The sequence below is a fragment of the Neopelma chrysocephalum genome, unplaced genomic scaffold, assembly GCF_003984885.1.
Source record: "Neopelma chrysocephalum unplaced genomic scaffold, ASM398488v2 Primary Assembly neopelma1_97390, whole genome shotgun sequence".
In the NCBI taxonomy this organism is placed as follows: Eukaryota; Metazoa; Chordata; class Aves; order Passeriformes; family Pipridae; genus Neopelma; species Neopelma chrysocephalum.
Genome location: NW_020926031.1, coordinates 539,578 through 554,702, shown reverse-complemented (window position 1 = coordinate 554,702; position 15,125 = coordinate 539,578). Strand labels below are relative to the sequence as shown.

Here is a 15,125-nt window from a genome sequence, read left to right as displayed (position 1 = left end):
TTTTCTGCAGGCAAAAATGGAAACTGTGCTCTTTTATATGGCTCTGTCAGCCTGTATTAACCCAGGGTTATGCTGAAGTTCACCTTTGTCTTTCTATGGTATTAGAAAGGCATTAATGTCGGTAATAGTTTGTGTTTCTTTATAATCTGAAAACATATGGCCATTCTCTGAGGTAATGGGTGATATATTTAGTAAATGCAAACCACCCACCTTTTCTTTTTGCTTTTTTTCCCCCCTTAAGTCATACTGGGAGGATTGGCATGATTGAACAGACATTAGCTTGTGGCAAAAAGCTATTATTGGGCTAGTGATCCTCTGGCCTACTTCTCCATTCAGTGTTGTCTCTGATGTGCCCTGTGGTTGTGGCTGTGCCTATACAAATGTCTCCTTGTCAGGCATGTCCTGCAGTTTCAGTTGTGCCGAGCTGCACATGGCCTTTTGTTCTGTCTCCTGACAATGCGTGTATTTGGTACTGGATTTGGGGATGTTCCTCTGAGCTGAGCTGCTCTGTTTTACAGGGTACAGGGTAAGAATTTGCCCTTTCCGGTTAGCTGCGTAGGAATCTTCTCAGCTTATTAATGCATTTCACCAGTGACTTTGTGGCTCTACACACTCCCGTCTTGCATTTGTTTGAGGGGGGTTCATGAATCCAAGATAACCTGGCAAGCTGCACTGCTGTTTTTGCAACGTGGGGGAAAGAACTCAGCATGTCAGAGATGTCTCTAGGGCAGGGCTGGTGACAATCTCAGGAGGGCCATTAGTCATGGCAGGGCAGAGATACTGATTGCACATTACAGGACAACTTGATTGTGCCAGGTTTTGGTCTGTGCTTCCGAATCAGAAGAAAGTGAGCACAGAGGAGAGATGGTACTCCTGTATGAGTTCATGGAGAGATGCTGACAGGGAAGTTGGGTCCCTCCCCCTGCTGTCTTATGTGGTTAGAAAGCCCACAGCTAAGAAGAGAGGTTTTGAGATGCCAAAACCTGTGGCAATGGAGCTCTGTGTGGCTGAGCCTGTGAACAGTGCACATAATAAACATGCCTGAAATAACATAATAACAGGCTTGCTAAGCAGGAATTGCATGCCCTTACCTTGCCTGTTACAAGAAGCGTGTTGGTATGGCAGTCACAAATGAAGCTTTTTCTGTGATTTTGCAGATACTGTTTGACTGCAAAGAAAGGCTCAAGGTGCTGCAGAGACCTGCTGTTTATCTGCTTGGACAAGGAGGAATTTGATTCTCCTCTAATGATGTGATTATCAGTGAGATCACTGCCCCCAGTATTATTTTTAGATGATGGCTGTGGTCTCTGCAATGGCTTGTGAAACTGTAACAGAGCACTCTGCATGCCGGGGCTTGCTGGGTGCAAAGTGAGGTGATGCTGGCAGGCTGAGACAGCAGGCCAAACCATTTAGTGCCAGTGTGGCCAATGCTGTGCCCTGAACAACACCTGCAAATAGAAAGGAGAGACTTTATTTTGTGTGGAGGCGGCTTGTGGTGCTGCTGGTCTGCAGGCCTTCTTTGCTGAGCCAATCTCCATCCACCTGGCATCGCCCGAGGCTGATCCAAAGAAAAGGATGTGAGAACTGGGTTGTGTAGGAGATTTAGATGCAGTTTTCTGACTGTTCCTTCTTCACAAGCACTTTAATCCCAGCATATTTTAAACCAAATCCAACCACTCTCTCCAAGCATGAGAGGCTTGCTATCAAGTGATGGTTTGAGCATAGAAGAAATCCCCAGTGCATCAGGGGACAGAGCTTTTGCCATTTAAAATGCTGCTGGCCTCTTGCTGACAATGGGTGGCAGAGCATGGTGGGTATGGCGAGCAGCTACCAGGACTGACAAGCTGCAGGGTGCTGGGTTTAGAAAATAAGGGATAACAGGGACTTTTCTAATAGAGGATCAAGACCTTAGGATCGTGTCTGCAGTCATTAGGACTAGTAGAGGAAAGAATGAACCTCAAGAAAGGAAAGATCTGCCAGCAGTGAAGAAAAGGATTTTCCCTTCTTTCCTTCTTTAATCTTCTCCATTATTATGAGGGAAGTTTGTTACTTCTACTGGTGATGTGGTTTTATGTCATCTCTGGTTTTGGTGTGTGTAAAGCAGTAATAGAAATTTTTGTTTGGGTTTGGTTTTTTGTGTTTTGGTTTGGGTTTTTTTTGTTTGTTTTGTTCGTTTGTGGGGGTTTATTTTTGAGATCTGGGAGGGAATATGGTCAAAGCAAAAACTAACCCTATCCTGGCTCTAATTCAGGCCGAGGAAGCTTGTCAAGATACTGGTTTGCTAAATATACTGGAGTGGGACAGAGAGTGACTTGAGCAGGAAAAGGATTTTATCAATGAAAGAAGATAGTTCACAGAAGGAGGTGAGCTTTATGCAGTTATCAATGTCTGTCTCCCCATTAATTTTGAAGCTACTGGCCAACTTAAACCAAATTTGATAGCAAGAGACCTCAAAGATGGCTAAAATTTCACCAGAATTCCTGGAAAGAGGTAGGCATAGAGACAGTTTAAAAACCCAAACAAACAGAGACTCATCCTTGAGTGAGAAGCTACATTTGCAAGCTTATTAGCACTGGAAAATTCGTGAGTTGGGTTGACTGACTTGATACATACCCTGACTTCTTCCAAAGCCTCAGCTGGAGCTCACAGTTTCTGAGCCTGCAAAGTCAGTCAGCCTCGTGGAACAAACTGATTGGAGGTCAGCTTTATGGAGCTCCAGTAGTTACAGAGCTACTTTTGTTTTTCTTCTTGACTCCCACTGTCTGAACAGTACATTGAAGGGGAAAGGCTTGAAAAGCTGTAGAAACAGCTATGAAGAGTGTGTTTTTCCAGGAATCTCACCAGCCATCCTGAGCTTTCCCTGTGTAAAAGGTGTCAAGTGTTCCTTTGGAAGCAGGGAAGACACTCGCAGACTGTGCAGAGGCGTTTTTAATGAGTAGAACTGAATGACTCTTTTCTCTTGTGTCCCAGCACACAGATATGACCAGCAGGTCAAGTACCGTTGTCCACAAGAGACTTTTTTTTTTACTTATTATGGAACCAAAACTCATAATCACTACAGTCTGGGGTAATGCTGTCAGTCAAATCAACGGGGTAATTGTGGCAGCCACACGAGAGTCCTGCTACAGAAAGAGTGCAAAATACGCAGAAGTCCTCTCCCTTGCCAAGTTCTGTATTCCTCACTCTTTGTAATAAGACTTTTATTTGCTTATACTGTATCAGTCATTGCTTGATTTTTTTTTTTTTAAACCTCTTTCTCTATGTGGGATCCTCTTTAAATCCCAGGTGGTGGATGATTGCCAACAGGAAGCCACAGGAACTGCATGTCTTCTCCATCCAGAAGATGAGGCCATTCTGTTGCATAAATTATCCCCTGTGACAGCCATCCCACTGATTGTGGGCAGAAAATCCGTCCCACAGAGCCTGCTGTAAAAGCACCTTTTAGAGCTGAGCTAAACAAGAATTGGGAGTGACTGGTGTGGAATGAAAGGGTAAAATGATGGCTGAGGTCAGACTGAGCCAGGAGGTAGGGGAAGGGCTGGAGGAGGTGGTGGGCATAGTACAGGGATGTTGCAAAGACTGAACAAAACCTTTGAAGAAGGCAGTGTCTTCAAGGCCAGGACACTGGGCTGACTTCATCACATCTTGCTCATCAATTGTAACTGTAAAATTACCAAACTCCCCCCTCTTCTTAAATAATAATAATGGCCAGTCTTCGCGAACGAAGATTTGGGGAAAGGTCTTTTACCTTTCCAGCCTGCGCAATGGATTTTTTAGGTGAGACACAGCCTGCGCTGAACTGAGCCCACCCTTTAATCCTAAGGTTCATCTGCCGGGGCCAAGCAAGCTCTTCTTATGGGGGTAGGAAAGACTTTTCTTGAGATACGATCTGAAAGACCTTTACTCTGCTTGGAAAGCATGTAAGGAAGCTACCTGAATGCATGTGAAGGTCATGACTCATGTCTGGGTCTCCTGTGTGATGAATTCCCCCTTTTCTTACTGGTTGTCTCATTTGTTCGTCTGCAGACTGCTTTTCAAACAGTGAATGCTGAAGAGGAGTGTTATGTCTGTATTATGTTGTCTTCAGATTACCTTGTCGTTTTGACTTCTGTCTTTTTAGAAGATGCAAACTTCACAAACAGCTTGCATTTGACTCTCCAGTCTCCTGTGATCTGAACTTAGATAAAACAGGCTTGCAGACATCTGTCATTGCTGATTGTCTCCATTTACTGACACTTATCACCTGGACTCCAACAGAGCCTGTCTTAAATTGCCCTGTCAAAAATAAGAGCTCTTCAGTTATTTTCCTCTCGTTTTCCTAGCTGTATTGTTTTCTCTTTGTCTCATTGTTTTGCTCCTTTTTCCTACCTTTTTCTTACTAGGGAAGTTTTGCATCTCACATACTTGGTTATTAATATCACTCTTATGTTTGTAGCTCATTGTTTTTACCGAGTTTCTTGCTTTCCTGCTCTGTCCTTGTATCTCTACTTTTCAGAATCTGGGATCATACTAAACCAGTGGTTAGGCTGTGGGAACAAGAGTTGGGAGTTTTTTTCTCCTCAGACACATTTTGTGCTCTTAGGCCCATCCTTTGACTGCAAAGTCCAAGGATCATCCTGCCAAAGATGAATTCAGGAAGTTTGGAGTGATTGTTTTCTGTTCTGAAACTTGCAGTCTGCTCTCTGTAGATGGACCAGCTGAAGTAGTCCTCCTGTAGTTTCAGCATGATATTTATTTATTGAGAAGCATTGTGCCAGGAAAACTTTAGATTAAGGGCCAGACAAATCTGTTGTTGCCTTGTTTCACCTTTGATGGCATGTAACTTCAGGCTGATATGAAATGTAAGGGCTTGCTGAATTCCTTGTGTGGACGAGTCTCAGCCTAATCTCCTTTTTTCTCAGCCTTTAACAGAGCAGATAAACTTTGGGGAACAGAATGAGTGACACTAATGGCTTCTTGTCTGTGTCATATTATCTAGCAGTGTGTAACCAAAACTCCTCTTGCTATGATCCTACTCTAAAAGACTTCAGAAGCGCAGTCAAAGGATTAATTACATTTGGTGTGTCCTAATAAAAGAGGACTAAATCTGCATATGCAAGCAGTGAACATTTTGGCTTTGGCTTGAGAATGTAGAGCTATGCAGGGGAGGAAAACAGCACTAGACAAGATGTTCACCCTGTCTGGGTGGTGTGTGCCCCTTGCATCTTGATCTTCTGGAACCAAACAAATGGAAGGTGCATTTGTGTCCATGAAAGTGTACCTTGCATGAGTGTAATCAGAAGGCTGGCTGAGCTGCTGCTGTTGTAGTTATTGCACAGAAAAAGTTAATGTTTTGTTTATTTGTATCCTTGCTCTGAGAACGCTTACTCTCACTAGCTCTTCTCTCACACAGGCACTGCCTGCCTGCCAACAGTTCTTCTGAAGGCACTTTCCTTCAGGACAGGGTGAAAGGTAAAACTTGTTTATGCTTTTAACTAGTGTCCCTAATTAGAGAAATAGGCTTTAGAAATACTTCTTTCATCTGGTTCAACCCATTAACATGTTCATTTACAGGTCTTGCACTGCTTCTGTGGTAGTCTTGCAGCAGGCATCTTGCATATGCTACAGGGGTGAGGGCTCTTGGGGGTGAAGTGTCTTGGTAGTTTACTTAACCCAAAGGATTAGTGCAAAGATAAACAATGGAAAAAATAGTTTTCAAAAGAAATTTCTTGGGTTTAGCTGTTGTTGGGATTTTTTAGGATGAATTTATAAATATTATTAAAAATTTTTTTTGAAAGCCACAGTGTACTCCCAAAGCCTTCCTTTGACACACAAGTACTTTTTGCAAGAACTCTTCATTTGTGATCCTGGCTTTACACATGATATTAAGAAAGGAATTTCACATTTCTCATCTAAAATGGGAACATGAAAATGGTGAATGTGAACTGTGGGGTTTTGTATCAAAATACCGGGGGATTGTGTGGTACAAGGTGTATAATTACTGTGTAATTTTCCTCTTCAGCTGGATGTCTGAATGAGAGAATTCAAGGCTAAATTATTAATTGTTAACCAAGAAATGCCTGGTTTTCTTCTGCAAGGTTTTGGTCCAAAGGTTTTCAATGCCCTCAAGTACTATGGTCAAACTTTACCTAATTGTTTTATTGTTCTTGGCTTCTTCTGTACTTGAGTGGAGACTATTCTTCTATTTGTCTGGAAAGCATTAGTGTAAATAATCAACATGTGAAGATACAGGAGGATCAAGCTTTTGTGCCCCTCACAAATTACATGTGCTGTGTTTACTGCATAGAAAACAATTACTTCAAGTGAAAGCCCTTCCTTCTTCGCAGCTCAATTAATTGGTTCTGTAGCAAAGTCAAGACATTAAATTTCTCATATATTATTTCCCCTTGGAGACAACAGCACACAGAGATGCAGACTTGGGACCAATCAGCAGGTTCAGTGAGCAGAGCAGTGGGAGGAGAACAAGCTGGCTGAAATGCAAACACAGAGTCTGAAAAGGGAGTGCAGAACCCAAACTGGCAGCGCAAACTGTTTTTATAGCTGCGTTTTGGCTTCTTGATGCTTAATACAGGGTAGTCTCTTTTCTAAACCTTTGAACTGCATACCAAAATCTTCAGATGGCCATGAACTGTGAGAGCCTGCTGTGCATACCTAGGAAAGTAAAAGGGAGAGGGAGCCTGGAGCAGGTTGCCAGCAGGTCCTGTCCATTGCGGGATGCTGTTGGTCTGGGCAGCAGAGCGAGTGACTTCCAATTGCCCCTGAGATGTGGACGTCAGCACAGGAGCTTGCCTTGCTTTCTTTGGCAGCAGGGAACTTGACTGCCCAGCAACCCAGCTGCTGGGAAGGCTCAGACATCTGTTTTAAGTTCCTTACAGGATGAGATACCCAACCTTTCTGCAATGAGTAAGATCGTCTGATGTGTCTATGGAGGATATTTTATATTTGCACACTGAAAAGACATCCTTCATTTCCAAACAAGCATTTTACTGTTCTACATTTTTACTATTTTTCATATTTTGCTATTTTACATTTCACCTTTCATTTAGGTGATGGAATGAACCTTCTAGTTTGACTTTTCTAGTTCTTTAGTGCTAACCTGTCTTCTCTCCAAGGGTTTGGGCTTTCCATGGAGCAGAAGCCTTTCAGATAATCCTCATGCCCTTCTGCAAAGAGGGAGCAGGGTATTTCTGGGTGGGTGGTGGGTGTTCTTCCTTGCATTTGTTGCTCTCTTTAAAGTGAGAGCTTGCTCAGTTTGTGTCAATAACACCTTTGATCCTCTTATGTAAATGAATACTGGGTGTCCTGCAGAAAAAATCTCTTTAAAATGCCTTGCAATGTTATGCTGCTGAATGACGGTTAATATAAGTTCATAAAACCACACTGAACTGGAGACTACGAAGTTTCCCAAGTACAGTTCTCCATATTGTATTCTGCAGCACACATGATTTATTCTCAGCTGATTGACCTCATGTGGACTTGTGCCTGTGTAAGTAGCAGCTGAGATCAGTGGTCTGAGCACTAATCTGCAAGTTGCAGACAGTAGGTTATTATTTAGTGAGAATGCTCCACAAGTTTCTTGCTGTAGCATTTTCATTCAAAAGGTCACTTCCGTGAGTTCGTGCACAGCTGAATTTAATGTTCTTTCTCAGCAAGGCAGGCCACACTGGAGAGTGCATAATTATAATAAATACAACTTTGTTCTCAGCTGAAAAATCCATCTGAAATAAATTTTTCCAGCCCTTCCAAGAAACGCTTTTAGTAAGATAAATAAAAGCAATTCTTGCCGATTTCACATTCATTCAGCAGGAATGTTGGTGGGTGTAGGGTGCCTCCACTTAAGCCACTCATCACAGTGCCTTCTGGGCTCAGTCAACTTGTATATTCAATAGCTGGCTAAGGGTTGCATTTGCAAATTGGGTTTCTCGCAAACCAATTAAACCCAAGTTCATTATTTCTTACTTGGTTTGAATCCTGGTTATTATTTTGAGTAAAATTGTTCTTAACAGCAAGTACAGAGAGTTCAGTTATACACTCAGAGAAACTTTAAACAATGCTTTGATAGGTGCATCTGTTTTTAGGGATGTGCATGTATTTATACAAACTTTTGTGGCTTATTTTTTTCTGTTTGGCACTTCTGTGTAGTCGAAGTAGATTTCCTTTCTTCTGTGTTCTGTTTCGCAACATTGGAAATACTGAAAAAGCCTAAATATGGAAGGAAAGCTAGGAGTTGTTGTTTACTCCCATAACTTCTAAGCAAGGACTTAAACAAAAAACAAAACAAAAAACCCCAAACAAACAAAAAAACCCTCTTTGCTTTCATTTTTCAAGAGACTGAGCAGACTGTAAAATGTCCTATCTTCCCTTTCTTTTATTTTTTTGTCCAGACATAGCAAAGAGGCTCTGCTATTGTTCAGGATACTGCTGCTGGTGGAAGCTGAATTTTTGCATAGTTTTTCTGGGTTCATGTGCAGGTCTGGTTACCTTTGAGGTTTCAGAGGGGCTCTACAGGGTGATCCTTGAGTGTCCTTACGCTTTCCCTGCAGAGACTCTAGATAAGCAGTTTCCAGACTTCTCCACTCAAACCTACGGCAACCTTTGGTTTGGGAGCTGCTTGGTTCTAAATTCTTCCTCATATTGTATGGTTGGTTGTTGCTGCAAGGTCACTCTTCCACAGGGCTCTGCTGGGATCTGTGAGACTGCAAGGGAGAAAAGACTTACATGGCAGTGTCAACGGTAAATGAAAGACCATGCAGTCCTTCTGCTCTTGCCATGAATTTGGATCGCCCTGTGCTGTACTGCTTGGCATGAAAAACTGCATGTAAGCTGTGGTACCTGGAGAGGGAGGCATGGAGGCCTTTCTAGAAGGAAAGAAGAGCCTGATATCTAGGAAAGAAGAGACTGTTGACTAGGAAAGAGAAAGCAGAGAGAGGTGACTGAAATCTGAGCACTCTGACTTCATTAAATGGAACTGATAGTCCTGGGCCCCAGTAGAAGGGGTAGAAACTTACTTTTACTTCCATTCACCCTCTGTATGGTATGTTAGATATTCATCTCTCAAAGACTTGATATCTCTTCAAGCCCCAGTGGGTTTCCATCCACACCAGAGAACGATCAAAGGGGGAATATGCTCTCTGTACTAGACTGGACTTGTGCCTTATGGTCATATTCATATGTTCAGGAGCAGATTTAATCAGCACTTAGATCATGATGGTCTGCCTTTTTTTCTCAAGGTATTCTTTTCTCTCCTTGCTTGTCTACTTTGTTCCTGCCACCGCCTTCCTTTTCCTGATTCAAGTCTTTGTGTTCTCTTTATTTTATCTGTTGATGGGATCAGGATTTGAATACTTGGTACTTGCTAATGAAGCTTGCTTGGCAGTGAGAAGGTCGGGGAAGCTCACTTAAACTAATTGTTGTTTTAGGAACTCTCTAGGCACCCTGACCTTACATGCAGACATAGTTTATTTTAGAAAGATTGTCTTAAGTTAGAAAGTCAGTCCAAAAATGAAAACACACATCGATCAAAACCTGAATTTCATGTGGGTTGTGTAAACATGTAATTTGGGTTAGGTCTGGGCATTGGAAAATATGCGATGCTGTTGTCCAGGAAATTACAGTGCAAGAAACGTGGGGAACTTCAGAAAGTCACATTAACTGTCTCCTTGGGGAAGTGCCTCAGAAATCCTGACCTCTGCATTTCTGCCATGTGCGTGACGATAGTGGAGACGGTCACTTGAGCAGTTGCAACATTCTTGTATATATGTGTTTGCATGACATTATGAACTGCGGAAAGAATAATGCTGTGCTTCCCAAATCGCTTCCCACAGACTCTCCCTCTGCCCCTGCACATGAGCAGTCACTTTGATTGTAAAAGCATTGTCTGCTTCAATCCATGTCACGTTTCCTATGGTCAAATCACAGAAACTTTTTTCTAGGAGTCCATGTCCTTGAATTTCTAGGAGTGACTGTGCTGTTCTCTGGCACTTCCACTCTTTGCCGAGCCAGTGACAGCGTGTAAGGTTTTAGGCTGACACAGATATCCTGTTCCTATCCCGATCCTCTAAAGGTTTCCCGTGCAAGTTGTTAGTCTTACTCTCTTTATCAGCCCTGACGAAAGTTGTTTTTTAAATGTTGCTCAATATTTTCTACGTGATCTTGGTATGACTGCTAATTCTTTCAACGCCTTGTTTTGTTTTAAAGTTTCTAATCCCATTTTCTATGACTAAGTTGAGTTGCGTGGTTTCCCCAGCAAGGATTAGGGTTTACTGCTGTAGGTACGTCATCCTGCCTTTGAAGCTGGTTGCTCATGCTTTCCTTGGCAAGCTCTGGCAGATGTGCTTAGGAACAACAAAGATCATATCTTTTTGAAGCTGCAGAAGGGTTAATCGGAAGCATGTTTATGAAACCAGGTTGCTTATCCTTACAGGCAGAAGATTTATCACCTGCCTTTGTAATTTATATTACATTTTTCTTTCCTTTCGTGAAGCTATTTTAATGCTATATGTGATATTGTAAAAATTAACCATGATAAGCAATTCTTGGCAAGTCCTAAGTTGCACTCTTCTTAGATGCCAACTGGAGAACGTGACTGTCTTCATGTGGATGGCATAACATTTTTGGCTGGTATGTTTGGGGTGGTTCAATGAGTGTAGGGCAGCTGAAGTACATCTGTGGTTCCAAAACAAACCCAGCAAAAGGACTTCCATCCCCCAGCAGGCACATAGCTGTTTGTACGGATGCTTCTTCTTAAGAGCCTTTTTGTAGGATTGGTCACACTTGTGGTTGAATTTGCTTATATGATGGGGAGAGGGGCTGATGGCTATTCAGGGGAGTATTATTTTTCATCAGAGAAATTATAGGTATTGCTATTGATCAGGAGATTTCTTTGTGTGGAGACTCTCCAATGAAATGGAGCACCTGCATATGTGCAGTACTTCTTGAAATATGTTAAACAGGATCTGCCCTCTGCTGGGAATTGTTAACTGTGCTTTTGGCTCTGTCTGCCTCACTGGCAGATGTACCATTGTGAAATTTTTACAACCAAATAAAATATTAGAGGATGCTTCACTTCAAGAGGAACCTTGATAGCTGCTTTCAACTGATGCCTATCTGAAACCAGGTAAAAAACATGTGCTTGCCTCACTGGGACCTGCACCCACCTCCACAGCCACAGCACCGGGATAGTGATGGAAGGCTCCTGGATTGCAAAAAGCCTGAATAGTTCTGGAAGGGTAAATGTTATGATGCCAGGTTCTGCATATTTGGTATGATGCAGTTGAGCAGATCGTGAAAATCTTAGTTTTTAATACATTGACTGGAAGTGGAACTATTTGCGCATTTCTATACAAAATGTGTCATGATTTTTAGTGAATTTCTAAAGCCGTGAGGGAGACTCTTGGGGCTTGCTGTGTTTACCCCCGTCTAGTAGTGAATGCTGAGCCTTGCAAGTACTGGCTTTTGGTACAAACTTGTGTGTTGTGTACTTGTGACTGTTATCTGTATTTTCTTGCTTGTTAAAACTGCACAAATCTAGAATCTTTTATTTCTGAAGATTTCGTTTTTCTAACATTTTTTTCTTCCTAAGGAAGTATCGTCTCCTGGGATTTAAGTATTTGCTGATGCAAATCTCTGTGATCACAGATAGTTAAAGAACTACTGAGGGTCACATCATTAGGTCACCAGTTCAAATCTAGTCCAAAGTGGTAATGGGCATTTTTATAAACCTAACGCCTTTCATCAGGATTTATGTTTAGTTGCTTAAACTAAAGTTGGAGCATTTCCTATTCAGAATTACGGTTCAAGTGGAAAATAAAAGACTAGAAGCAGTATTTTCTATAGCAGAAAATCCCATTTCACTTGTGTTAGTACCTGTACATGCTTGTCAGCACACGTGGTGCTTAAGAAGGAGTAAAGGTTGCAGAGGAGTTGATGCATTTAGTCCAGTCTGGTACTTTTAATGTGCTTTCCTATGACTTCTAAATTGCAAGACCTTTGAAGAAAGTATAGGAGGGCACAGACTTTGAAGGCAAAGAGATTATGAAACTGGAAATGCAATGGGAGAGTGTTTTGAATGACAACTGAAACACTTTTGGACCAAGTACTTCTGAAATCCTTCCAGGCAACTGCTCTTCTAAATAATGATGGTTGGTTGACTGGTGGGGGTATTTTTGCTTTTTTTTCCTTTCTTTCCTGTTTCTTCTAACATTCACATCAAAATCTTTGTATAAAGCTTCACTGCTAAATCTGATCTTTAAACTCAGTTTTCTGGTCAAGAAATGTGGACTTCAGTATAGTACTTGTCATCTAGTCACCTACTACTTGCAATAAGGCTTCGGACTGTACATTCTCCAGTCTACAGAGAGCTGGAAATGGTTCAGCTCAGCCTCACAGGCTTTTGCACCTTCACAGTTCCTCCTTGTTGATTTTTTTTATTCTAAAGTTGGGAAATCCTTGCAATCTCTTTGAGATCTGTTGGGATATGGAAAGCCTTGCAAATCCCTGCAGTCAGGGGTTGACCTCTTGTGTGCTGGGATCTGCCTGCAACCGCCTCTTACTTTCAACCTTTTCCTGAATGTTTCCTGAGCGCTCTCTGGCTTGTTTCAGGGACCAGCTTGGCAGCGTTATCAGGAATCAATAGCTGGAGTCCTTCAGGAAAGAAGTTGAAGATGCTGAAGTATGAATTCTGGTGTCCTGGTTGTTAGAATCTGTTAGCAGAGACGTCAAGATGTGAAGAAAAGAGATGTGAAAGCCGGTACAAGTGTTCTTTTCTTTGTGCTCCTGAGTTGAGAAATTAGGATCTGAGTTGGCTTCCCTATCCCAGAGGCTGCTGTAGAGCTTCCCATGCATCTCATGCTGTGGGAGATCACTGGTGACTTTTGTCAGTATTTTAAGGTACAAAAAGTGGGTTGTGAGGTATGGAGACAGGGAAATTAGATATTTAATGTAATGAAAAAAAATATTGCCCATAGAACTTGTGTTATCACTGTGGCACTTAGTGATGAGGATTCCAGTCCTGTGGGTCTTAAAAGTATGTTTTCATATGTATATACTCTTTACAGAGTCTTCGGTCATGTGGAGGTCTGAGGTTTTGGCCCTTTGGGAGAAATTATGAGATTATTCATTTTCAATCCTGATGCCATTTATTTGCCAGTTATCTCAGAGACTCTTGGCAATATATTTATGACTTCCTACTTAGAATATTCTGTTACAATCAAGTATATCAGAAGTATTGAGCACATAGTTTTGCCTCTCTTTTGATGCTGATTGACTTTATAAAGGCACTGCTGAAGTTCTAGCTTAGCAAAGGAATACCAACCAGTAAACAATTTCTGCCTGTATTTTGTTTGATTGCTTTTGGGTTTGTAACTGATTTCAGCCAGAACTGATGCATGGCTAGGAATCTTTCTAAATTATTATCCAACTTTTTGCTGGAGACTAAAAGAGGAAAGTTACTGAAGTAGAAAGGAAATCTTTTTTTTTTTTTTTGTAAGCTGACTCATGTAAAGATTGGCAAGTTGCAGGGGAAAATTTAAATCTGGTGTTTACTTACTATAGTTAACAATGAAATCTTCCTTTACAGAAAATTATTAGAGTGAATTATGCTTTCAGTCTCCTTGTTATTGTGGAAGAGTAAAAGAAAACACAGTTGTCTTGATTTTTTTAGTTTATTTTTATTATAGATATTTGATGTAGATCAGGGTAAATAAAAGGAAGGTGCTTCTTTTTACTGACAGTTCTCCAAAGACTGGCCCTAAAAATATGGTCATCATCAACAATTACTAGTTTTCACAAACAGGATGACCTTGTATTGGTTTTCACTTATTACATGCAAATAACTAAATCATGGAATGTCCATTTCTGAAACCTGTGATCTTTTAAGAATTCTGATAGTTGTCAATACGTATACAAACATTAATACAGTGAACTGGCATGAAAAATGTCAAATGAAAAATCAAACATTAAATCTTTTGCATAGTGTAAAGTAAGAGGTGTTATCTATAAACATTAATGACTTACTCTATTTTGGATATAGTAAATTCTGTTATTCTGCTGGTGGAAAAGGAAAGACTAGAAAACAGTGACTTCGCCAAACATGAAGCCTGATATAGTTTGAGAATGAACCACTAGTTATTTGGAGTCCCAGTTCTGTGTTGTATAGAGGCCATAACTTGTCTTGCAAAAAAACCCAACCAACTGGCTAATGTTAAAAAATGTGTTATCTGTCTTTTTGAAAATAGATGAAATAGATTGCAGAAGAACATATTTGTCAACAGGAAGTAACCATAAACTTAGGAGGAGTGCAGGCGTCGAGCACGGCTGAACAAGACTGCAAAGAATAAAGACAGAACCTCTTTCCCCTCGCTTTGCAGGCTGTAAGTAGGACCAGAGAACACCTTCCTTCATGAGGGTGGAGCAGGCTTTTCCATCCCCTTTGGTGTGTGTGCTGTGTCTTCATGTAAGTCTTGGCTCTTGTGAGCTGTGTCTTCACACAGCATGGAGTGAAGCTGCAGGCTGTCACCAGCCCACAGCCACAGCTCCTCCGCTCCTGGTGACAAAGGAGTATTTAGATACTAGTAGGATTTGATATAGGTCAAATCAAACATGAGAATTTCAAGGTGTCCCTGTGCAGCTTTTTGTTATGCTGCCAGATGTGCTTTATTGAACTGTTGCTTGTATGGAACAACCTTTTGTAATTGCATTGATCAAGATAGTACCCTGGGTGTGTTCCTCATCCAAGGGGAAAAGTGAGGTCAGTAGGAATGAATGCTGTGCTGCAGCTTAGACTGGAAAAGAGATACTTCAGTGTTCTGGGAAGGATAAGTCTGACTTCGGCTTTGTGGCATTCAGTCTAATGTGGCAGTCTTAATGCTGTATGGCAGGTGACTTTCTTGTCTTCCCTGTTGGGCTGCCCTACTTCTTCAGGTGATGGCCAGCTCTGTACTTTGTCCTTCTGCGTTCTCCTCTGGCAGGCAATCCTTTCTGTTGTCCTGGTACAAGTGCTTCAGCCTTGCCTGCTTGTCTCCTTTTCACTCAGAATTCCCTGCTGTGTTGCTCCTTGTAGATGCTTCAGAAAGCTGGAGGCCTGGTTTTAAGTCACCTCCACAAGGTTTTTGGATGTGACGCATAGC

The 15,125-nt window shown here is 41.6% G+C and overlaps 1 protein-coding gene across 5 annotated transcripts in view; it reads left to right on the top strand.

Annotated features, from left to right (window-relative positions):
- Window positions 1-15,125, top strand: part of WBP1L (WW domain binding protein 1 like) — a 58,885-nt gene that overhangs the window by 4,827 nt on the left and 38,933 nt on the right. The window contains exons 2-3 of one of the 5 annotated variants that reach the window (XM_027672359.1): window positions 12,601-12,748; window positions 14,235-14,369. The exons of 1 other annotated variant lie outside the window; for it this stretch is intronic. Coding sequence is in view for 1 of the 4 variants with exons in the window: in XM_027672358.1 (XP_027528159.1) it covers window positions 2,337-2,363 (27 nt within the window). In the remaining 3 variants the exon portion in view is untranslated. Of the gene's footprint in view, window positions 1-2,251; window positions 2,364-12,600; window positions 12,749-14,234; window positions 14,370-15,125 lie in introns of all 5 variants that reach the window. 3 more of the 5 variants (XM_027672362.1, XM_027672358.1, XM_027672360.1) reach the window with 3 other exon arrangements.